This window comes from Channa argus, chromosome 3 (genome assembly GCF_033026475.1).
Source record: "Channa argus isolate prfri chromosome 3, Channa argus male v1.0, whole genome shotgun sequence".
Taxonomy (NCBI): domain Eukaryota; kingdom Metazoa; phylum Chordata; class Actinopteri; order Anabantiformes; family Channidae; genus Channa; species Channa argus.
Window position 1 is genome coordinate 3,376,843 of NC_090199.1, and position 23,923 is coordinate 3,400,765.

The 23,923-nt window shown below is 41.8% G+C and overlaps 1 protein-coding gene across 3 annotated transcripts; it reads right to left on the reverse strand.

The window, feature by feature from the left end:
- Window positions 1-551: 551 nt before the first annotated feature.
- Window positions 552-23,923, reverse strand: myom2a (myomesin 2a). 3 transcript variants are annotated; one of them, XM_067496805.1, is made up of 38 exons: window positions 23,754-23,842; window positions 22,731-22,853; window positions 21,340-21,432; window positions 20,757-20,892; window positions 19,783-19,937; window positions 19,560-19,652; window positions 17,323-17,411; window positions 17,184-17,222; window positions 16,276-16,440; window positions 16,014-16,175; window positions 15,279-15,420; window positions 14,640-14,839; window positions 14,504-14,557; window positions 12,858-12,985; window positions 12,203-12,386; window positions 11,974-11,991; window positions 10,777-10,951; window positions 10,456-10,577; window positions 9,893-10,080; window positions 9,676-9,802; window positions 9,207-9,385; window positions 8,875-8,989; window positions 7,705-7,864; window positions 7,015-7,121; window positions 6,847-6,891; window positions 6,538-6,674; window positions 5,639-5,783; window positions 5,161-5,220; window positions 4,905-4,972; window positions 4,614-4,727; window positions 4,283-4,370; window positions 4,168-4,206; window positions 3,524-3,629; window positions 3,152-3,315; window positions 2,945-2,981; window positions 2,832-2,854; window positions 2,650-2,705; window positions 552-1,624 (listed from the first exon to the last, which is right to left on the reverse strand). In XM_067496805.1, the coding sequence occupies exons 2-38, from the start codon at window positions 22,829-22,831 to the stop codon at window positions 1,142-1,144; spliced, it is 4,497 nt and encodes a 1,498-aa protein (XP_067352906.1). In that variant the 5' UTR covers window positions 22,832-22,853; window positions 23,754-23,842; the 3' UTR covers window positions 552-1,141. The 3 variants fall into 3 exon arrangements, with proteins under 3 accessions (XP_067352906.1, XP_067352903.1, XP_067352904.1); XM_067496802.1 differs by lacking the exon at window positions 22,731-22,853 and having other exon boundaries at window positions 23,754-23,923; XM_067496803.1 differs by lacking the exons at window positions 11,974-11,991; window positions 22,731-22,853 and having other exon boundaries at window positions 23,754-23,923.

Here is a 23,923-nt window from a genome sequence, read left to right on the forward strand (position 1 = left end):
ACGAAGACAACAGGAGGAGGTTGATAAGTGAAGTTTATTGCCGTCACAAAGCACTGAGGGTTAAAACGTGTCACAGACAGACAATCCGGGGGCAGCCAGTGACTGAGTTTTCCTTTGACTGCAGACTGGCTTTCTTAGCACCTCCAAAGGAGAAGAAGTCAGATGTTCATGCAGGTTGTAAACAAGGCGATGTGTCGCCGACGTTACATCTGAAAATGCCAAAAAAAACAAAAAACGAAAGGAAACAGACACCTACCGCTAGCAGAAAGTCACCGTAATGAAGGTTTGAATAATAATTTGAATAGCAGTTAGCCTTTGTTTCCTCTGAGCCCGATTATCCTGCTGATCATGTTTCTCCACCTGCATGACTTTGTTGCAGTCAATGAAATTGAACTGTAAATAACACCCAAGTTGCAATAAACCAGACTTGTGCTGTGACAAAAGCAACATTGCATACAGACATTCCTCTCGCATTGCGCAGTGGAAGGTGCAGCTTTTAAAACATCGAACACTGACATCTACCCTGGCCTTTTATTTTTTTATGCTTTTTGTTTTTGTTTTTTTTTTACCAGATGAAACACATGTAATATCTAAAAGACATCTATGCTACTAGCTTCTGTCAAGTTCACCTGTGTTTTTCTTCTTTTTACTGAGCATCTAGTTTTTGAAAAGTACCATAAAAACCTTATGAGGAGTAGGTAGTAGCCCTACATAGTAGTTTAGTAGTTATTGGACTCAACAGTGACTATAGCTAAACATAAAGTAACAGCTCATGGTTTCACGCTCATGCTATAAATCAGTGCTGCTGATGGCAAACATTTCCCCTTCAAGGCAGAATTATGCTTCTCCACAGGTGCACGTAAACATCTACGAGGACACACCTCACAGATCAACGCAAAGTGTGGAGTTGTGGGTTTCGATTAAGGTCACAAAGGTCGAATCAAAGTGGAAAGGAAAGGCTAGCAGCTGTTAGCGTGTCTTTTTCATTCGGCGACGGCGTGTGGGGATTGGTTTAGTTTTCCTCACAATGTGATACCACCTGTAGTGGACACGTACGTCTGTCATACAAGCATAACACATACGTTTGCTCGCGAGCAGCATGCAGAAGCATAATTCTGTCATCAGGTATCTCCACCACCGTTTACTTCCTGGGTGGGGTTGGAGACTTCATGAACCTAGGGGGGGTTGGCGACTTGACGCTGCGAGGTGGGGTGGGAGACTTGGGGACTGGGGTAGAAGCAGGAGTGGATGCTGGGCTCTTCATGGATGGTGCTGGGGTCTGGGACTTAGGAGTTGGGGTCGGGGTTTTGGAAGGGGGAGCTGGGGACTTTGGCGGCACAGGCGTGGCCGTTTTGGGCTGTCCCAGTTTGGGCTCGGGGATCTGCTCGCCGTGCCTGTAGACGCTGACTGTGATCTCGACGAACTCACCACCGTACTTGTTCCGTACGTTAATGCTGTACTTGCCGGAGTCATCGGGAGTGACTTTGTTGATGACGAGGCTTGCGAACTTGCCGCCGTCAAACATGATCTTGGTGTGCTCGGTGGAGGCGACTTCCTGCTCGTTCTTGAACCAGGTGACCTCAGGGGTCGGCTCGCCCCACACGGTGCAGGTCAGGCTCAGGGACTGGAGGGGACAGAGAGTCAACTCAAGTCAAAGTGAGAGCAGTGTGGTCTTCAGATAAGAGTAAGAAACAGGAAAAAAAAAATCTGTTCCGACTTCTTACCTTTGCTTTTCTTTATTAGTTAGTGATTAAAACTCGAATGTTTAGGAACCGCTTCCCTAGAGGTGTCTAGATTAAGACTCTTTCCATTGCTAAGAATTCTTCCATTTTCAGAAATCAATTAAAGTCAATGGAATTTTACTCTTGGTGCTCACATTTTAAATAAATGGAGATTTAAAAAAAAAAAATCAATTACAATTATCTTCAAAATAGCTGTGACCTCTACTGGGGGTGGAACTTGAGTTTAGATATTTTTCACACACTGTTATTGTGTTGCTGAACTTCTATTCCAACACAAATGAGAAATAAACTTGTGAAAACTGTTCACACTGACGTCTGTGTGTTATCCACAGTAACAGACACACTGTTCCTGAGAAGAGAAACTGCTGATTGGTTTAACAATCAAACACCAGTCAGTTCACCTCCAGTGTGCTGGTGTGACAGCAGACGTTTTAAAGATGGCTGCAGGCTAGAAACTGAACTCTTTACACAGGAAGTCTCATCATCGTCATTTATAGAAACTCAGCAGGCGTCTGGCTCCGTGCACCTCACTGCTGAAATGAGCTGCAGCATCGGTTACAAACACTCATTTTGAGAAGGATTTAAAAGTGTCTTAGCTCAACTTACCAGCGCTGCTTGTGATTGCTTTAATTAGTGTTTGCAGTTTGTGTATTTGTGTGGTCAGAGAGGAGGTCGGATTGGCTCAGGTCTTATCTTATCAAGGGAATTGCACACGATCCTCCTGTTTATCCTCCTGCACAGTCTTAACATACGTGACACCTATTTCTGTCTTGGAAAAGATTCTGTCCTTAAAGACAGAGGGTGCTGCTATTTTACACAGGTGACAGGCTGCGTGTGTTAATTGGTATAAATAGACCTACACACTGTGTTTGATCTGCTGATGGTATAAAGATGAACAAATCCTCACCTTCTCTTCCATGATAGTGACCACGTCGGGCAGACCACCGACCACTCTGCCACGGTCTGAGGAATGAGGGGGAAAAAAGCCATTATTGCTTCCGTATTAACTAACTAACTATCACACAATCTCACTGACTATCTTGCCTTTACATATTCATGTGAAAAAAAAGTAAATACTCATATACTCACTCTTTTCAGCAAATGCAGCTGCCCTAAAAGGAAAAGGAAAGATGGGCTGCATTATAATATTTGGTCAAATTGTAATGAAACGTGTTCATAAATTATGCCGTTGCATAACTCACTTTAGTCTTAGGTACTCCTCATAGGCATTTGTATAGGCTGCAAAAAGAAAAGAAAGTCACCAAAACTTTTATCGGAGAATATCACACAAAAAAACAACAACCTCTAAACAAATACATAAGGAGCTTGAATAACATTACAACAAACCTGACAATCTAATGAAAAACTATCAAATAAAAAGATGAGGCACTGAGATAAAATTATTTTACCCTGTCCAGACAGATCAAAGGTCCTGACGTGAGTCTTGACGCCGTCTGAAATCTCAATGGAGTAGTGACCCTTCTCCTTGTCGGACGGATCGCAGATCTGCATCCAGGCCATCTCTGCTGTACCTCCGATCCTCATCTTCTCAGAGGAGGCGATCTTACTCTCCCTGCAGGATTTACGGAGTTTACTGAGTGTACAATGTCTGCAGTCATCGCCGTCACCGCAAGTAAATACAGACTGACGAGGGACACCTACTACGTCCAATTTAGGATCCACTTAAACATTATTTAGAATAATATTAAAGCGTTACATGATCAGGCACCTGGTCTCAAATGTTCATAATGTCAAAAATGAAAAGAGCGTTAATTGTGTACTTGTGCTTCCACACGGTCTTCATCTCCTCTGTGTAGTAGTTCATGTAGCACTGCAGCCTGATGCCCTCTGGAGTACACTGCAGCACCAGGTCAGAGGCAGACGCACCTGAGGGCAACAAGCACACATGAACCCAGGGTCCGAGAGAGAACCGACCCAACTCAGACTCCGGCAGAGAGGGACTTTGTGTATTTAGAAGAACAGGCGTCCAAATTGTGGATTATCACATTATTATTATTATTATTACTACAAAATATACACTGTACTTTGTTTGCCAGGACAAAATTGGTGTCTGAGCTCAGAGTTTCTAGTTGTGTAAGTGTTGCACTTAGCTCAAAGTGTGTTTGTACATAGATTATAGTAGTTTTGTTTACCTTGAAAAAAGTCAATTCCATCTCATGTCTTATTTATTTTTGTCGACTTTTGTATTTCTCTTTTCTTTTGAATGGGGGGAGAAAGTCCCTCAAGCTAAACAGCTGCACATATCAAGAGCTAGTGCTGAGCTCACTGTACTTCTGCATAGGCCAAATGCCAGGGTTCATGTTTGCATGGTTTACACAGATGCATTACATTACAGTCACATCCTGTCATGCACATACTGAATGACACAAGGAGATCGAGTTTGAGAAGAGCTGATTAAACCTACCAGCAATCGTGGCGAGGGCGTTGATGATGTCGTCAAAGACTGCAAAGCAAAGAGGACGAGGTCACATTAAATACTTGATAACATGTGAACAAAGATTGTGAGAAATGAAATGTACCTTTGCCTGAAATGTCAAATACAGATGTGTCCTTTCCTCTGTCGTCACTGAGCACAGCCTTGTACACAGCCTGATCTTTTCTGGAGAACTGGAAGAACAATGACAATATTACAAAAAGCTGACGTTAAATTGACAATGACAAAATAACTTTATTGTTCCTGTTTATTATTCGCTTATTTTGAACAAATGCTTCTATTGCATAGTGACATATTACGGCTTTGACCCAGAACTAAGTGTTTTCTCTGTGTGAGAGCAAAATATCAAGCTACACATATGTGCTGAGCTTTTCCAAGCTCCCAGATGACTTTGGTGTTGATGCTGCAGCAGCTACCAGTGGGATGGAAAGGGCGCAGGCTCCAGACATGACATTGGGAGCAGTTTCTGGAACAATCTCTTCGTCCTCTTTGTACCAGTGGAAAGTTGTATCTTTCTTTACGTTGGCCACCTGATAATCAGCGCACACACACACACACACACACACACACAAAAAATTAAAAAAAGAAGTTAGGTTACATCAAAATCTGAATAAATGTCATCAATGATATGCTGCACAGAGTTAGAAGTAAACTGAAGCAAGAGCCAAGATTGAACAAATAAAAGGAGTAAAATATTTGTTTGTTACCTTGCAGGCGAGTTTAACAGTACAATCCTCAGTAACAGTGAAGTACAGATACTCCGAGAAATGTGGGCCTGGAAATGTGGAATGAGAAATTAGAATAGAAATGTTCTTAATGAGAAATACTGCAAAGAAAAAAGTTAAACACTCCTTCATCTACTGCACGTTAAAACGAGAGCATGCACTTCATTGTTCATGGGCTGAATTGAAACCAGTTCTTGGTAAAACTCGGTGGATCTCTGCTCAGTGTTTGTGTTGGTACCTTGCTTCCTCAAGTGCTCTTTCCTCTGAAACTCTGCCTCCTTCAGAGCAGCTTTGAACACTGGAAGTAGAAAACTGTCACTCAGTAAACTTGGAAAAGCAGCTACTGTTTTTCTGCTTATGACAAGTCAGGCTAAGGTTTTATCATTGATAAAAAACTAAAATATCTCATTTCCATATTTTGCAGATGCATAACAGAAGTGCTACTTTATTCCAAGGCCTTTTTTAAATGTAACATTTCAAATTCAAATGTCATTTCCACTTTGTGCCATTAAGAATTTAGGACTAAAGAAGAAAAGATTAATAGTACATTTTTTGGGGGTATCACAGCGAATTCATTTGTCCGCATGTTGATTCGCCACATTCTTTACGCCAAACCCCTTTCTGACCCAATTTCTACCGGGCTTGGGACCAGCACTGCATGGCTGGGGATGGGTGGAACATAAAAAGCAGTCCTGTAAAGGTTAAGAGAGTCTCACCATCTCCCACCAGGACCAGGGAGCTCTGGGCTTTGGCCTTGCCGTCGTGGACCTGGACGGTGTACGTGCCCTCGTTGGTTCTGGTGAATTGATCCAAGGTCATCTGGATGATTCCTGTGGCCACATCGTGGCTGATTTTGTGTCCCTGAAAAAAATACATTTATTTATACAGAAAAACAAAAACGTAATTGGTGGAGAGGAACATAATGTCATATACACAAGTGCAATATCGGTAACAACAATCAGTGAATTATGTACAACCCAGTAATTTTAAAACATATATTTTATATATTTTTTTACGTTGTTGTAAAATAAGCCATTTTAGGCTGCAACAGTCAGTGAATTCCTGGAGTATGATATGCACATTAAGGACAGGATCAGGACTGTATTCAGTTTTTGAACACTTATCCCGTCAGTTCAGGCTAGTGAAATTATGATACAGCAGAAAATGGAATTGCTCAAGGATAAACACCTCAAAATAGAAATCCCTTAAAGTTGAACTTGAAGCAACGGTGAAACATTTGAAAACACTCTCATGTGAAATTTAGCTTAAGCTGCACATTGTAGCTTTAAGTAAGCTGAAGTAAATGTACTTAATTAGTTAATTTCCACCATTGGATGTAAACAACCTTTAACAGAAAACAAATGTATTTCTTGTCTCACTATTATAAAAAACTTAAGTAGGAGACAAAGGTGGAATATCTGTGCTTTTTTTATTTTAACATCTTAGGACATTTAATTTGAAGGAGACTAAAGGCTTAACGGTTACTGTAGTCTACAGGTGTTGTGTTCCTGTGTTTGTTAAGCTTCTCTGACAATGAGCCAACAGTGTCAGAAGATCGGAGACAAGGTCAAGTTTAATTTTTAGAGTACATCAGTGCTGAATGTTGAAGCTTTACCTCCCCACTAGTGACTTCCTTGTCGTTAACGATGAACCTGTAGGACACAGAGGGGGAAAGTTTGACGGCCTGCAGCCAAAAACGCACGTGACCCTTCTCCAGAACCTCGTAGTTCAGGCCGTGTTTCAGGGGAACGACTGTCGGGAAACAAAGGGGAGGCAAGGACGAGGCGAAGATGAGATCGAAGAACATGTTTTGGTCATGTCGCTGATAAAGTAACCTTCACAGATCAGAGATGTTAGACTAATAATGCAGTTTTGCTACATTTGGAAACTGAAATGAAGTCTGCTGCTGGTGCACAGTACTCACTTGGATTTCTGATGGCGTGGCTGAGTTCCAGCATGGTGTTCAGGGCTGCACAACAGAAACAAAGCAAACAAACAGCAAAACATTGGAGGAAGTAAAGAAAAAAAGTTCAGAATTCTGCAGAAATGAGCTTGTTTTTAAAGACATATAGATTTAAACTACACAACGTACCGTCCTCAGTCAGAGTGTGGCTGCCAGAAACTCCATCGGTATCCGTGACGAACACAGAGTATCTGCCCAAATCGTCCTTGTCGGGGTGGGTGAAAGTCAGTCTGGAGCTGCAAAACCAACACAGCAGCTGGTAATTATCTAATAAAATGAACACAGGGACAATCAACGACTGCGATATAATAGAAGTAGGAGACGTCCTGGAGAAGCTAAGCTGAGCTGCTGCTGTTATCGTATGTATGTATATATACTTTAATTCTAAAAGGTAAAATAGACGCATCTTTACAATCCGATGTAATAAAACATTTTATTTAACTCACTATATTTTCAACAATCCCCAGACAGACAATAACAACTCACGGGTAAATCCCTGCTGGTCTGCAGTCAGGATCAGTTTATTGCTCTGTTATTGTCAAAGAATTATTAAAAACACGTCAGCCAGACTTTCCACTCCACTGGGAGACATGTTTCTTCATTCCAAAATGTTTGGTTAAAAAAAAAAAAAAAAATCCAACCGAGATCTTGTACTGGCTAACTTCAGACCACTGTACAGCGATTCTGAGCATTTGGGAGCAACATTTTTAACATCATGTCACTCAGTGGAGCGAGTGTCTGTGCGATGTGTTTGAACCAGACCGAGAAAAGGTTGGATCAGTAGCCTCCAGGATGTGTTGGGAATCGCAGTGAGCTTACGTTCTGCCCTTGGTTGTGACGGCGACCCTTGGGCAGTCGCCGATGGCTTTGTAGTTCTTCGACCACACAAACTTGGACGTCTCGGAGATCTCACAGGCCTCAAGAGACAGGAAGACATCTCCTGTCTCCTCGTCCACACCAGCCACAATTTCCTTGGTTCCTGTGACAACAGGTCGGAAAAAGAAGTGACATTAGTGAACATACGTACCTGCATGTGAAGTAGTTTGAGCACTTTCCTGTTATTTAAGCCACGATACGGAATTTCCAAATGATTTACTTTAACTAAATCCTGTTCTCCACACAATGAGCCTGATTCATACGCAGCTGTAAGAGTATTGTAAGAGTAACATTTTCCAAATGATTTTTGATCTACAATAATTCAGGCGTTTGGGGGAAGGGGGGGGCCACCAATTTCAACTGACTGAGGCGCTGGCTCATTGAGGAAATTCCAACCTCCACCTGTGGAGGCGGTAATATGCCGAAAGGCGTGGAGTCTGCCAAAAAGTCAGCGGAAGAACCAGACGAAGAAACAGTGCAGCTGTAAGTTTATTGAAATTTTAATTTTGTAAACTTTAATCATTAACTCAGTCGCCTCCCCAAAAAAGACAAAGAGCATAAATCTTAATGATTTTGTGGATGTTTTTGCCAAAAGCCAGCAAGGGGCGAATTAAGCTGTGCTAAAACGAATGCTGTTAATTTATCATTTAAGAATGTTTTTAATTTATTTTTGAGAAAATTGGACTTTTCGGTTTTTCTAAAATGTTTGTGCGTTTCTCAGAATTGAGGCAAATGTATTGGATGTAACGCAGCCACGGGCCGAACTGAACCCGAGTTACTACGAGGAGGCCCGATATTTGCTGGCCCCATCTGGCCACAGCTATGAAACTTTTCTGGGGTCTCCACTGTTTGTATAGATGAGTGTGGATATTTTGCTCTTGTATTATGTTTGTGTGAGATCTCTGAATGTGCATTTCTTCTGATTTTATAAAAATTACCTTGGTTATAAATAGGTTTGGATTTTATCTTTATTTCTTTATACGTTATCTTGTTTGTATTTCAGGACAATCTTGTAATTAATTATTTTAATCTGAGTGAAGTTCAGTGGACAAATAGACCAACAGTACATTTTTTTGTTGTGCAAATCAAATTAATAAGCTAAGTTATTGTTACCTGGAAGAGCTCTGGCACAGACTGGGTCTGACAACTGAGACGGTTTCCCGATGCCCTTTGCATTGACAGCACGAATTCTGAACACATAGGTTTCACCTTCCTCCAGATCAGCCACCTACAGGAAACCGCGGTAACATCACGGCATGTTCAGTGTGACACAAGTGTCGGATGAGTAACAGTATTTATACCTAATGCCATAATAATGCTGTATATAATAAGTGGAAATAAAAAATGCAGATGGTTCAAAAATGGTTTAGACGGTATTATTATATGGCCAAAGCTAAATCCAAGTTTCATATCACGGTCAAATGTGCTGACAGTCCGTCTCAGACCTGCAGGTAACGGTGCTTTACAGCTTCTTGGTTGAGGGTAATAAACTCAGACGAGCCCTTCTTGGCCATGTCCACAAAGTATCCAGTGACTGCACTGGCTCCAGTGTAGACTGGAGCCTTCCACAGGACGACCAGGGAGTGACTCCTGACCTCACTGAAGCTCAGGTCGTAAGCTGGGCCTGGAATTAGAAACAGGCCCATGAACAGGCCCAAAGAGAGCAATCGTTCAGTCCTGCAGTGTGTGTACTGAGGTTTGTCTGCTTATTGCATCTCACACAGTTTACACTACTGGACAGTGTAGAAAACACCCAAAAAGTAGAATTAGCAACTGTAATATATCAAGACCCTGGATTTTCATTTTGTTCAGTGTTTTAGTGAAATACTGTGGGAAGACAAAGACACTTCTGCTTCTGTCTCTTTTATGAAACGCCGACAGTTTTCTGTGACGTTAACATTTATGATTTTGTACCTGGCTCTTCCATGGTCCAAGCTTCACATTTCATTGGGGCGCTGGGAATTGATGAAAGACCAACGCCGGCCAGGTTACCGGCCTGGACCTTGAACTCATAGAATCTGCCCTCTGTGAGATTGTCAACCTGGAGACAAAGTGTTGCAGATCGGAATGGAGAAGAACGTGGTGGACACTGTTAGTTTGTACAGCATAATGTCGTATCAGTGCCACTCACTGTGCAGATTCTTTCAGTGAAGCCGGTCAGGTTGACCTCCTTCCACACCAGAGTGTCAGCGTCACGCATGTCCACATAGTAGGCATTAACCCTGGAGCCACCGCAGTGTTTGGGACTCTTCCAGGCCAAAGTAATGGAGGAGCCGTCGCTGCTCAGCATGGTGATGCCGTGGGGAGCGCTGGGCATTGCTGGATCATGAAGGACATTAATGTTTCATTTGAATTTCAGCTTTTTAACTGGCGCCTGTGCACAGAGTTGTTCCCTTCTACACCTTTGTTTGAAGGCACCACAGAATCACATCTAACCAAAAGATTTTCTGCAGCAGAGACGTTAAAACCAGGGTGTTGTGATCGTGTGCATTTTGCTAATACTGTGTGAATTCCTGTGATTCAAACACACAGAGAGGAAGGAGTGTGTCAGGTAGGGGAAAAGTAACTCTGTACATACCATGTTCAGCTCCTTTGCCGGGACAGAACAATGAACATCAGCTTTTATCGTGTGTCACATTGTCAGCACAGCAGTTTTAAGTGGAACACAAATAGAGTTTATTGTACGGTAAATACCGAGGGCTGGCTCCACAGCAATGGGGGAGGACTCCTGAGACTCGTCGCTGAGGCCAAACACATTCACAGCTTGGACGCGAAACACGTAGGTCTCTCCTGGGATCAGGCCGTGGACCACAAACCTGACGCACATAAGCATTTTATTTCCCATTTAAATTAAATACAACAGCATTTGTTGCAATCAAACCGAGCAACTCAGTGTCACCTGTCTCTTTATATTCAGATTTGTATTGTTCAGTATAAGGAACATGCATTAAAAATCCACCCAAAACCACAGAAATCACAACATAACAACAACAACAATAATAAAACAGAGCTCACCTGGAGTGTTTGAAAGGTTTGTGGTTACATGCAAACCACTCTTTGGATCCGACCACACGGCCGTCGATGTAATATCCCATCAGGTTCTTAGGCTGTTTGGGAGGCTCCCACTGCACAAACACAGAGGACTTTGTGTTCCTGGTGGCAACAACTTGACCAGGAGCAGAGGGGACCCCTGTTCACCCAGGAGAAAGAAATACTCTGTTACATTATTGATGATAACATAATCTCTTTAAGCACCAATCGACTTTGATTATTTACTGCATTTTCCGTAATTTGATATATTATAGGAAACCCTGTATATATCAGCTGTGAGGTTTTAAAATTATGTACGGTTAATGTACGGTAGGGTGCAGACAACCAAAGTCAAAATCTAAACTCTAAAAAAGTTTTTTTTATTTTTTTTTATTCCAATATTGGAGATATTTCTGTGCAATGCTATGAAAGTATATCCCAGCAGGTACCGAGCATAGTCAATACTTTCCTTTTCTTTTGTACTTTAAACTGACATTACAAAGCACCTGATAATTTACACAATCAGCTCTTCAGGTCAGATCTCATCCACACAGTGAACCACAGGTGCAGAAATGACTCCCGCTGAAAGCTGGAAAGGTGAAATGTGAGCTGGCACATGAGCGAACAGTTATTTTGTGTCCGTGAAACCAAGTGTAGCACTTGGGTTTAACCCGACATGCAGAGTCAGACGGTGACCGACAGGAAAGACGTGCTGGAGCACAACGAGACGTGACGAGGGATGTGAACTGTGCATGATTGAGGCTTTGCTGGGCTGATCTGATGAACCTGACACTTTACAGTAACGATTCAGTGAAAGATTTGGTGCTTCAGCTGAAACAGACAGGTTATTTTATTCTTTATAGGACATATGGTAAAGCTCAACATCAGACTCTGATTGTGGTAAATCTAGCTCTTTTGTGAACTCATGTCTAACCTGCTGAATTTACACATCTGTCAGATTTCTTTGGACTCTGCTGTGTGTTTATACGTCCAGACTTGATTTGTCTCTGAAATTCCCATGTACTTCACCCATTTGTGTCGGGGCTTTAAACAAAGGCAAATAAGTAAGATATATATATAAATAAGAAAACTGGTTAACACACACACACACACACACAGAAGTCACTGCTTGTGAAACAGCTTTTAAAAGGTGTTTTTATGTTACCACTGATGTCTACGTACCAATCGGCAGCTCGGAACCTGAAACACAAAGTACCTTATCTTTAGCAAAAAGGTCCATTTGTTCTTTTTATTTGCATGTGCTTTCATAACTGTTCCAGCTTTTATTCAAACGAGTGTCAGAGTACAAACGTGTCTGCGTTAAGGTTTTGCATGATCAGTTTTGCCCAGATGTTAGTGTGTGTTATGCTTTGCTTCGTGTACAACAGTGTGCACAGGTCCCTGCCCTTACCATCCGGATCAACCTTTTGGATGGGCTCAGAGGGCGCGGAGGCCTCGCTGGAGCCGTACATGTTGACCGAATACACTCGGAACTGGTACTTTTGCCCGTCTTGCAAATCAAAAACCGGGTAACGGGGGGAGTGCACTTTGACTGCTGTGCTGATCCGCTGCCATGCTCCAGTGCCTGCTAAGCACTGTGGGAAAGTAAGGGAGGAGGGGGGGGGGGGGGACATGAGAAGGTACAGCCATCTGCGTCCGCCTCATCAGTGAAGCACAAACACAAACATTCTCAGGTTTTCAATTGGGTTTTTGTCATAGTTGGGGCTCAATTTAGTTTTAATTTGATGGAACATAAATGTGAATTTGTTGAGTATGTGAGCATATCAAAGAACCTATTGCTTTTATTCTTATAAAGTCTAATAAAATATGAAACTGTGGAATGAGAGAATACACTTTTCATATCCACCTTGTCCTAAGTTGAACTCCTGTATGAATAGTAATATTGGCCTGATAATACCTGCCGTGTAATTTGTACAGTGTCTGATAATTTAATATAATATGATAAAAAAAAAAAAGTCAAGCGGAGCCCCAACAATTAATAAACAGCAACGTGTAGTGAGCTGAGTTAGACAGAAAAGCGTGGCCAAAGGTGAAGCGACACACACCTTCTCGATGATGTACCACAGCGGCGCTCGTCCGCGAGGGCTGGGGGGCTTCCAGCTCAGCACAACGTACGATTTGAAAATCTCGGATGCATGCAAGTCGGTGGGCTCCCCTGGGATGGTTACATAGCCTAGATTGGAAGTGAATGTTGTTGAGGCATAAAATACACAGAGCTGCGGCTATTGGAAAAGTCCCACATTATGCAAAAAAAAAAAAAAAGTTTAAATCCGAAGTTTAAAGAATTCTGCATTATTTTCTTACATTGACTTTCTCCCAGCGGCCTTTTGAAAAAGCTGAACGATATTTCTGGGGCTTTTATGGACTTTTTAAAAAAGATGAAATTATCAATTAGCGTTTATCCATGTCCACAGCCTCAGGGGACTGATTATTTGGGGAGTGTTGACTTAATACAAATTATTTCACCTTTATCAGAAAAACAATAGTCTCATTTAGAAATGAATAAAATGAGACCTCAGTATATTTTGTAAATGTTTTATAAAGAATCCACTTTGTGAGAAATGACACTGATCCACAACAACATTAGCTGGTAGTTTAATATAAATTATGATATGTTTTTAAAAAAGATTTTGCACTAATAGAAGCTGATTAAGCACCTTTTAGCACATACAGTGTTTAAAACCATGTCCAACTTTACCAATAGTCAGATTTGTACCAAATCATTGTCTTTTCGTTTGTACTTTCAGTAACACTGTAGATAACATGCTTAGATGTTGCCGTGTGCGGCGCTGTGTGTCTGCAGACGGCTCCGAGTGGCCATGCTGACCACTTCCATGACATTATGAAGACCACCAGTGTTAATGTTGTGACTGATCAGTGAATGTGGAGCAATGAAAAAAAGATCAGTCATGGAGACAAACATACAAGTTACGCAAAAGCCCAGAGTGCCACAGTAAAATGTGGGACTTTTGCAATATTGTCATCTGTAAAATATTTACAGTTTATGTTTTAGTTTTAAAATTAGTTTTTGGGTTACAGGTTTGCGTTACGGTGAAGAGATACTCGACACACTTGGAAGTAGAAAGAAAGCTGCTTTTGAGTCATTTAATTGAAAACGGTGGATTAAAGTGTGAAAAAAAGAGCTGAGAGCTACAGCAGCTACGATACTGCGACAGATCTGTGCGGTTTCAAGTCCAGACGTTAGTTCCATTAGTCGAGATTACAGCACAGATGTTAGCTCCTTGTTTGAGATGTGTGTCCATATTATTAAAAGGAGGAGGCCTCACTAGTGTAGACAGTTGAGTTTCTTACTCACAGTAAGATATTTATTGTCATTTGATAATGTGTAATACCTGAAGTACTGTGTAGAGCGTGGCAGAGCAGGGACAGGGACAGGGACAGGGACAGGGACAGGGACAGGGACAGGGACAGGGAGGGGTGGGGGGGCACATTGGATTGATGTTGAGTCTCATGTTAGAGCTAGAGATGCATTTTTTTTAGTTGTAATCTTGAGAGGTCACTTCTTCCTCTAAGTTATTAATAAAAATGAAACTATTTTTAATTACAGTAAAACTCCCCTCGTTTCTAACAGGGGTTGTCATTAGTATTTGGTCCGTGACAGATTAATATGTGGTTTAAAGGATTAAAAGCAGTTATTTGAACCCAGATCAGTCTCTGGACACCACTGTACCTTCGAGGTCATCATCCTTGATCACTATGTCGCGCTTTCCTTCGATTTTAATCACTGTTGCAGGAAACGATAACAGGTGGGTTAGCTAGCACTCGTAACCTGCTGCTGTGCACTTTGTATTTACCTTCCTCTTTACCTTGTAGCCTCTCGCTCTCTGCAGCGTCAATTGCGGTCACTTTATCGGACTTGCGTGACGCTCTGCTGATGCCCGCACTGTTCACGGCTCTGACCCGGAAGTAGTAGGAGCGGCCCGAGCTCAGGCCGTGCACCGGGTATTTACAGACCTTCACAGGGGCATCGTTGCACTGGACCCAGGTGTCGCTGCCAGCTTCGCACCTGCACATGGGACAAGAAGATCATCAACAGCAGCAGCTTTTATCTCAGTGATAAAAGGAAGGAATGTCCACAAATAAACGTAGAATGACCACAAATAGAGTCAAAACAGATACACAATGTTCACGAATAGACGTAACAAGACCACAAAACACAACGACAAAAGATAGATGTAAAATTACCAAGGACAGAGCAAAAAAAATTGGTCTAATATGTAAAAGCTAATATTTTCCATGAAACGGTAAAATCTTAAAATATGGGGTAATGAGATTTGCAAACCATTGCATTCTGTGTGTTTTACACATCACGCCGACTGTTTCGAAATTAGGGCTTGTATTTGACAAACTGATTAATCAACCCACGCCTGCAGTTCTAAATAGTAAATAGTAATATTCATTCTTGCATCCAGTCTGGCTGAGGATGTTTCAGGTTGAAGACTGACCGATCCACGAAGTATCCAGTGACTGGCGCCTCGTTGACAATGTTTGGGGGTTTCCAGGCAACCAGGACATAGTCTGAGTTGATGTCATATGCCTTCACGCTCAATGGTGCACCAGGGGCCCCGGGTGCAGAGGGAGCCGCATCTAAGGGGGAAAGGAAATGTAAGGGTGGAAGAACGGAGAAAAAAAGAATCCTTCTCACGTTGAAGCACACTGTGATGAGCAGTTCGTGAGCTGTTAGCTGATGTGACATTTGCAAATGTTTGTTGAAGAAAAAGAGGCACTGGGTATTTTAGCAAACGTATCCACCTAATTAACACTTTTACACACAGGCCACGTCTTCATCATACGTAAAAGACCCGTCCAGAGTAAGTTTTAGAGTGAACACACTAATACTGGTTATTTCAGTTTTATCTTTCAGGTGTGGTGTTTTTACACTGCACCTTTCAGTGCTCAGACACTGTCAGTCGAACAGTATGAGCTGTACTTTGAGGAATGTCCAATAGGTTTTATTTAGAGGAGGCCTAAGTTTCTGTGTGCTATTTCTCAACCGTGTTGAGTCACGAAACACATCGTACTCTTCTATTTATATTCCAAGCAAACCCTTGTGTTTAACCCTTTAAATATGGCTGCGACAAAATCCAGCTGATCATCCACAAAACCGGACCAAATTACAATAATCTGAAAGATAAATGTGAGGGTGATTTATTGATGTCAAAGCAAGTGGCGAGTCCTACCTGAGACAAACAGGTAGGCGCTGTGCTCGGTGGTGCCGTCCTTTGTAAAGATGCGGAGGGTGTAAAGGCCCTCGTCATCTTTGGCCAGGTGAGGCAGGGTCAGACGGGCTTCGCTTCCACTTACCGACATATCAACCAGCTTGCTTGTTGTCAGCAGTTTATCTGCCAGCAGATAAAATGAAAGCAACTGTGAACCTGAAGCTCCAAGGATGAATGGATGAATGGATGAACGGATGAACGGATGGATGAATCAACGTCTTACCATCTCTGTACCACTGGGCGAGAGGTGGCAAGTTGGGGAGGTCGGGGACGACCACCATGGTACAGACCAGAGTGACGGAGCTGCCCTCCACACCAAAGGTAACAGGGAACCTATCGAGGAAGCTGACCTCCAGCTTACTGCGGTGGATCTCCGACAGATGAGGCACTGCAACCAGACATCTCTTATTTAGATTAAAGCAGAGTTTATTCATACATTTGTCTAAAGTGCACGTTACCTGGGAATGTTGTACATATGCAATTATTAACTGAGCAAATCCATCATAGAATTTCCATCAGTCTGAGTGTAAATAGGAAAAAAACACTTCAGACTCTAAATCCTGTCTATAGTCTTGCAGCTGTTCTACCTTATGCAATCTTATATCTATTCATCACATTCAATATTTCAGTATTAAATGAATGGTTTTCTCTTTTTAACAATAAATTCTATAAAGAGTAAACAAACTCCCACTGTAGATATAACAACTACAGCTTCCTGCTTCGGAATCTAGAAGAACCCTGGAAACTCATGGAGCTCAAAGTCTATCAGTGTCTTTAAAGATGAGCTGGACCAACGGGCTCTTTAATGTTACAGTTCAATACTAAAGAGCACTGTGATTAATGGTACGTTCATGGTGGATATAATTAAGTGAAGGTAATTGTCATTATTTAAGTGACTACACAAACCAATTGGAGCAGTTTACTGTGAGGCTCCTCTTTCTTTAATTCAAAGAGCTTCTTACAATAGTTTCCACTGCTTATCAGGTCTCTGCTCTGCTATTTGGAGACAAATGTTACCATGTGATACTTGATGTGTCTGGGCCAGATTCCAGCCAAAAATGAAAAAGCCCCCCCCCCCCCCTCCCCTCTAGCATGATTCTCAACGTAATCCCCCCCACTCTGTCTTCTCACCTAGACCAAGATAACAGGACTCCCCGGCTCCTGCTGGTCCTGTGAGTGAAGAAGGAAATCGTGATTATGGAGGAAAAGGCGACAGGTGGAGACGGCATTAGTCAGACTGAGTCAGAGGGAGAAAAAAAAAAGGACTTACTTTTCACAATAACTGTAGCTTTGCTGGTAGCAGTGCCGTGCTGGTTGGTTGCCACTGCACTGTACTCGGCCGTATCACTCACAACACACCTACGAGGACAGACAGCAGGGAAACATGTCAAAGTGTGCGTCATGTATGTGCACTTACCATTCAAAGTCATGGTTTTCATTTGAACTGTTTGCGTAAATTAAACTGACGGAATTTTCAAAGCTGATATGTAGAATATTTCTATGTAATCAAAAGGAAAAAGAGTTTTTATTATTTCACCCAGTGTAAACAACATGCAATCAAGTTGCATCTTCAGTACTGCTTAATTTAAAGGGGAAATTTAGATTTGAAGAAGGTAAAATGTTATGAGATTTTTTCCATATTCTAAGGCAACTGCCTTTATTATACTAGTAAAATGGCTCAGAGGAATATTTCTTGTCAATCACTTTTCCCTATTATCACAATATTCTAAAGGTGCATTTTGCTTTTTTAAATGGGTTGTTTCAGGTGTGGGGATCCACAGTAAAGTCAAGTAAAAACACAACAACAGGAATTATTATGTTACCTTGCAATGTTCAGTGACAGGGTTCCCATTACAGCAACGTATTATAATGTTACACTGTCAGCTGTAAATCCAAATCCATGTTAATTCATTTCTACATGGCCTCTTTTCCCTACGCTTCACTGCACGTGGCCTCAACGAGTGAACAGAGCAGGAACAGCCAGAGAAGTGAAGCCCAGAGAAACATTCATTTCGGTTTAGAAAAACAGCTGGCATTGTAACAGTGGGACGAGAAAAGGATTCTGAAGAGTTCACAATGTCACTGAACGTTCAACAGATGAACAACCAGCTGAGCCCAACTTTAGGTCATGGCATCATAACTTAATAGTTAAGCTCTTTCTTTAACTCCTCAGGTTAAAGAAACTCATTCAGTGCCTCATTGAAATAATGCTCTCACAAGAAGAAGAGCCTGAAGGTGGAGATGGATGAAATGTGACCTTCATGTTGAGCAGAATTATTTCATTTCAGCTGTGGTGTCTCTGGATGTTCTTCTAACAACTTTTCACGTGGTTATTTTCGCTGATTTTAAAAAGTTGGGGACATAAACGATAGTCTCCTCTCTGACCCTGGAATGTAATGACAAAGGACGGGAGAAATGCAATGCTTCAGAGAGAGCAGGGGCGAGAGAGAGAGAGGGAGGGAGGGAGGGAGAGAGAGGGAGAGAGAGAGAGAGAGAGAGACAGAGAGAGAGAGACAGACAGAGAGACAGAGAGAGAGAGAGAGAGAGAGAGAGAGAGCGAGAGAGGGAGAGAGAGAGGGGGAGGGAGAAAGAGCGAGAGAGCGAGAGAGAGAGAGACAGACAGAGAGACAGAGAGAGAGAGAGAGAGAGAGACAGACAGAGAGACAGAGAGAGAGAGAGAGAGAGGGAGGGAGGGAGGGAGGGAGAGGGAGAGAGAGAGAGAGACAGAGAGAGAGAGACAGACAGAGAGACAGAGAGAGAGAGAGAGAGAAAGAGCGAGAGAGCGAGAGAGAGAGCGAGAGAGAGACAGAGAGAGAGAGAGACAAAGAGACAGAGAGAGAGAGAGAGCGAGAGACGGAGAGAGAGAGGGGGAGGGAGAAAGAGCGAGAGAGCGAGAGAGGGAGAGCGAGAGAGGGAGAGAGAGAGAGAGAGAGAGGAGTGGGAGGAATTCATGGCTTGAATGACGCAAAGGTCAGCACTTCGACACGAACAGCTGAGGACTCTTGAAGATGACGAACAGACCAGCAGGCTGAGCCCAAACCCTCAGCCAGACTCCCTCTGTAGCCACGGTCATTTAATTGTTAACAAGTTTGTTTTTTTAATTTAAGATCACAGAGCTGGTTATTTTGCCTTGTTTGCTACTGGAAACAGTTGTTTCCCCTGTGACTCCAGAGTTTGTGGGTACTAAAAATCTGTCTAAGTCAAATTTCCCTGTTGCTCGAAATGTCCTTGACATGTACAAACGGACTGTGTTTGACTTTCAAATGGTTGTTTCCAGATGATTTACAGACAATGCTCTCATACCACATTGTTCCGAAGTGGACTCTCTCATGAGAAACCAAACCGGATCTGAAGAAGCACTAAAAACAGAACTATGACCAGTGGAGGTCCGGATTTAAAAGAGCAGTTAATTACTTTACAGACTGAAGTCTGTCCAAATCCTTGTGTGGTTATTTTCTCTGAAATTCTCCAAATCAAACAATGATAATGAAACTACGTGTCCTGTACCTGCTAATGATCAAACTGTGGACTCCATACATGTTTTCAATCTTGTACTTTCCTGGAGCACTCAGTGGGTCGACCGGGACTCCTCCTTTATACCTGGAAACAGTCAGCACTGAGTGAGTCTTTAACTTTGTGCATTTCACACCTTCACAATAACATTTTGAACCAATAAAACGTATCAATATGTGCACGATCAATTTGACAACAAAGCTGTGAATATTCTGACCATTGGACAATGGGCCTCGGGGTTCCCTGCACCGTGCAGAACAGTTTGACGGGAGTCTTCTCCCACACGGTGTGGGGCCGCAGAGCCACCAGAAAGTCAGGCATTCTGGGAATTTCCTCCAACAAATCGTCCCTCCTGTACCTCATGTCCTTTACCTGGAGACAGCAGATGACATGGAGTTTATTTAACATGCAATTATCAACAGTCTGACTTTCAACGTCAGCATCAGCGAAACAAGGGAGGCAGAACACATTTAACAGCTTTACATGGAGACATGTCCCTGCTATTTAGCTAAGCCTAAATGAAGTGAACAAAATATTAAAAACACAGTTCATACAGTTGAATATCTGTAAAGTTCAATCAAAAATCGGACTTCTCACCATCATGCAGGCAGGGAGTTTATTGCAGCACTGCTTGGGTTGCAATAACCCAAAAATAAAAAAAAATGAAAATAAATAAAATCAAGGAATTTTTTTTTCTGTAATGTCGTTACTAAATATTGCATCATCATTACTATATGTATTTGAACGAAAAAGGGCAACATACAGTTTCTATACTCTCCTATGAGAAGTGGTCATCAGGTGGGAAACAGTGGGAAACCCATTAAAAACTAGCCCCAGATCAGCTGAGAGGTCTAGAGAATTCAGATGTCTGTATGTCCAGCTTGGTTCATTATATGGTTTCATTAGGGTAAAGAAAACATACTTTGGTTTAATCTGTCTTATGTGTTTTTTGTGCTTTGGAACAGAGAAACTTTAGACCAACTGTTGTTCTGATTAGTGTAAAGCAAAGGTCACAAAGACCATATTGTTTTAATAAAACAGAGATGTGCAGTTATGTATCATCTGCATATGTGTGATATAAAATGTTCTGTATACAATAATGAATGTTCATCACATTCAACATTGCAATTTTGTGGCTGGTCTCATCAAATCACATCAACAATATCCATCAGTAACAGTCCTGGTCTATACCTCTCTCTGGATAGCAAGACTGTCCACCTGGGCCTTAGTGGCTATCCTCATCCTGTGGAGCTCTTCTTGAATAACAGCCAGTCCTTTTCCAACATTTGCAGTCACTCTCTGATACTCTTCAGTCTCCTCAGCAGTTCTAACAACACAAGCATCATATTAAAGTGCTGCTCCTCTAGGAATGAAAACCAAACCAAGTAAGAATACAAAAAATGAGTTGTAATTTTTGGTTTTGCTTATCTGAGCTTTATAGCCATTTATACAATTAAAAATCTTAGCATTTATTTTTTACATAAAAAAAAATTTCTTTTATCTGCACTACAATTAATTTTTCATCCTATCTAAACCACAAGGCAGATGTAATTTAATATGCATTATATATACAACAACTAGTGTTTCCATCAACCCAACACAGTTAATTTAACATTTCTTTAACAATACACTGCCCAAATCAAAACCTTACTGACAAGCAGTTACACTTAAGTAATGTGCTGTCTGGACTGAGGTCATCTAGTAGAGACTGTAGTTCAGTATTACCTTACACCTAAAATAGCCTGACACATGATGGCAGCCAATGCGCACTCACCTCTGCCGAAACTCCGGTACAGTATAGGTTTGTTCCGCCATAGCCCCTGTGGCTTGGGCCTGCACCTGGCTCACAGACTTAGAGCTTGATTTCCTGTTGAGGGGAAGCTGATAATTATCAACTAGCTATTAGAAAGAAAAATACCAGTTTTTTTTGTTTTGCAGAAGCTGTTGCTAAGCTTGAGCATAAAGTAATTACTGTACACAATAGTATAAAATGACACAAAACTAAAGGCCCAGAGACTATTATTGTTGGCTTTGATGTGGATGAATAGAATTAAACTAAACTGAACAGTTGTTATTCCTCCTCTGTACCTGATGTGATCTCATAGCATTTATTAAATATCATTATCCTAAGTTATTTGCCAGACAGCAAATAACCGAGTCAAATCTCTTGTAAAGCTACTTTTTTAAATAGGTACTCACATGGTTATTAAAGTAATCAAAATAGTCAACACATTCTGAATAAAAACTAATATTTAACACTTCATGTTTTTCTTCTCCAGTTGCTATCACGAAAAAAACCTAATGGGAAACACAGTCAGTAAGGATCCCAGTGTCTCCAGTTCCAATAATTGGCCTAATATGTAGGTCAGGTTCAGGTCTAAGACAGGACTCCATGACAACATGGCAGCCTTAGTTTCATGCCTCATTTAGGGAACATGAGGAGGTTTTAGGTCATTGCACTCATCTAATCACTGATGACAACAAAGCTAGTGTGGCTTTCAACTTGTGGATTTCAGATCAAAGTGTGCAAAGTGCGATGCTACAGCAAAACACCTAGTACACAGTTGATGGTCAGGACCCGTATAACAAAACAAAGTTTGTTGCTTGAAGCTGAAAAGCATCAGATGCAACAGCACATTGTGTAATCCAGGCCTGGAGATCCACAGCTGTGTGAACTGTAGTTACTCTGCAGAAAGCACAAAGTAACTATGGAAATCGAGCCCTTTCAAACCTTACTGGGGCTTTTATTTTGTAAGAAAAAACCTGCTGGCTCAATGATGCTGCCAATCCAACAAAAACTAAATGACACAAGATTGAGTTGTATCAGTAGTAACATTTTTGTTCACACTGACTTTTGTGACCATTTACTAGTAAGTTTGAAGAATTTCACTTACAACTAATCCTGCATCAAATAATTAAAGATTCAGTACTATTGCAGGCATTGGCATTTATCAATTATTCATTGTGATGAGCTGATTTGTTCATGACATCTAACAACAAAAGGCGAGCAGATAGCCAGCTAGGAAGCAGCTGCAGACACAGCAGGAAGACCATGCTCCCCTGTCAGACATTTTAAGCCCCTCAGCAGCGCCGCTGTACATCTATACCTGGCGAAGCAGCGAGAGCTGTGCTTTTCAAAGCAGCGGATGAACTCCACCTTCATACCTTTCTGTCTGCTGCTTCACATGTTTAATGTGATGATACGCAAAATCAGTTTTGACCTCGCCCTCATACTTCCTATACCAAGGTTTGACTTTGGAAGCCATGGCAGGAACACCTCAAGGAGACCTGGCCAAGAGCACCAGAGGGAAGAGGAGGGGGAGGTTAGCAACATGTTAGTCATGTCATTACAAGTCTTCCCTAACTGTCATAGTCAATTCATGTTTAGTGCATTAAATATGCTCATTTTAAAATATATGCATGGATCAACAAATACTGAATTAATATCAGTACAATCTAATCTCAGGAATATTTTGGTGATTATATTCATATTACACACACACACACGACTGCTGTTATAACACTGATATTCACGGAAAGCACAAATGTCAATAATATATTCAGCACTATCATTAGGACACATGTTAAATATCCACAGCTCCTACATACAGTACTGTGCCAGAGCTCAGCACTTGAAGTGTTTCACCTTACAACCGAACAGAACTCAGCTATGAATAGCTTGCAGCCGTCTGCCTACTCCACGACTGGCGGAGCGAAGGAAACAGAGTCATTACCAGCGGTGCACAGGCTTCACACTATTTAATTAAACCCATTACGCAGGAAATGGGACCAATCAAACTGTTCGGACTCTTTTAAATTAAACAAGGCTAAACCTCAGTCTAATGATCTATCCATTTTGTATAATTGGTTATTTCAGAAAGAACAACATTTTAACCTGAGTCTACTTAGCAGGCACAAAATAGGAAACGACTACCAGCAAACTCTTAATGCCTTGGTATGTAAGGAAGTAGTGCTGTGGGAGATTACAACAGACTGCTGCCGTCCCCCCACACAGGAATCAGATGATCCACAGTCATTTATTATAGAAAGACATTTAATTTTTCCCCACCCTCGATAGCATATGCCGTCCTTTCCCACTCTGGAACTCCTTTAGCAAAAAGGTAGCTCCTCAATAAACAGGCATAATTATTCTGAAAATAATGTCCAATCTTAAGTGAAGTGACTTACCCAAAGAGATAAAAACAGCGCAAAGCGGTAGCAGACCAGCCTGATGCCGCTTGGGAAGCACTTGCTGATGGTAACAAAAATATTACCCTGTCACTGGAGGAATGCTGTTCCCCTTCCACCCCATGTATGGAGGCACATAAGACTATATATAGCATTTACCCCCCAAATTT

Coding starts and splice junctions, on each gene's coding strand:
- myom2a (XM_067496802.1), bottom strand. CDS start 23,908: ATGCTATATATAGTCTTATGTGCCTCCATACATGGGGTGGAAGGGGAA. Junction 19,653..19,782: donor CCGAGGCCCATTGTCCAATG/GTCAGAATATTC, acceptor GACTGTTTCCAG/GTATAAAGGAGGAGTCCCGG. Junction 3,630..4,167: donor CGCCCTCGCCACGATTGCTG/GTAGGTTTAATC, acceptor TGTTGCCCTCAG/GTGCGTCTGCCTCTGACCTG.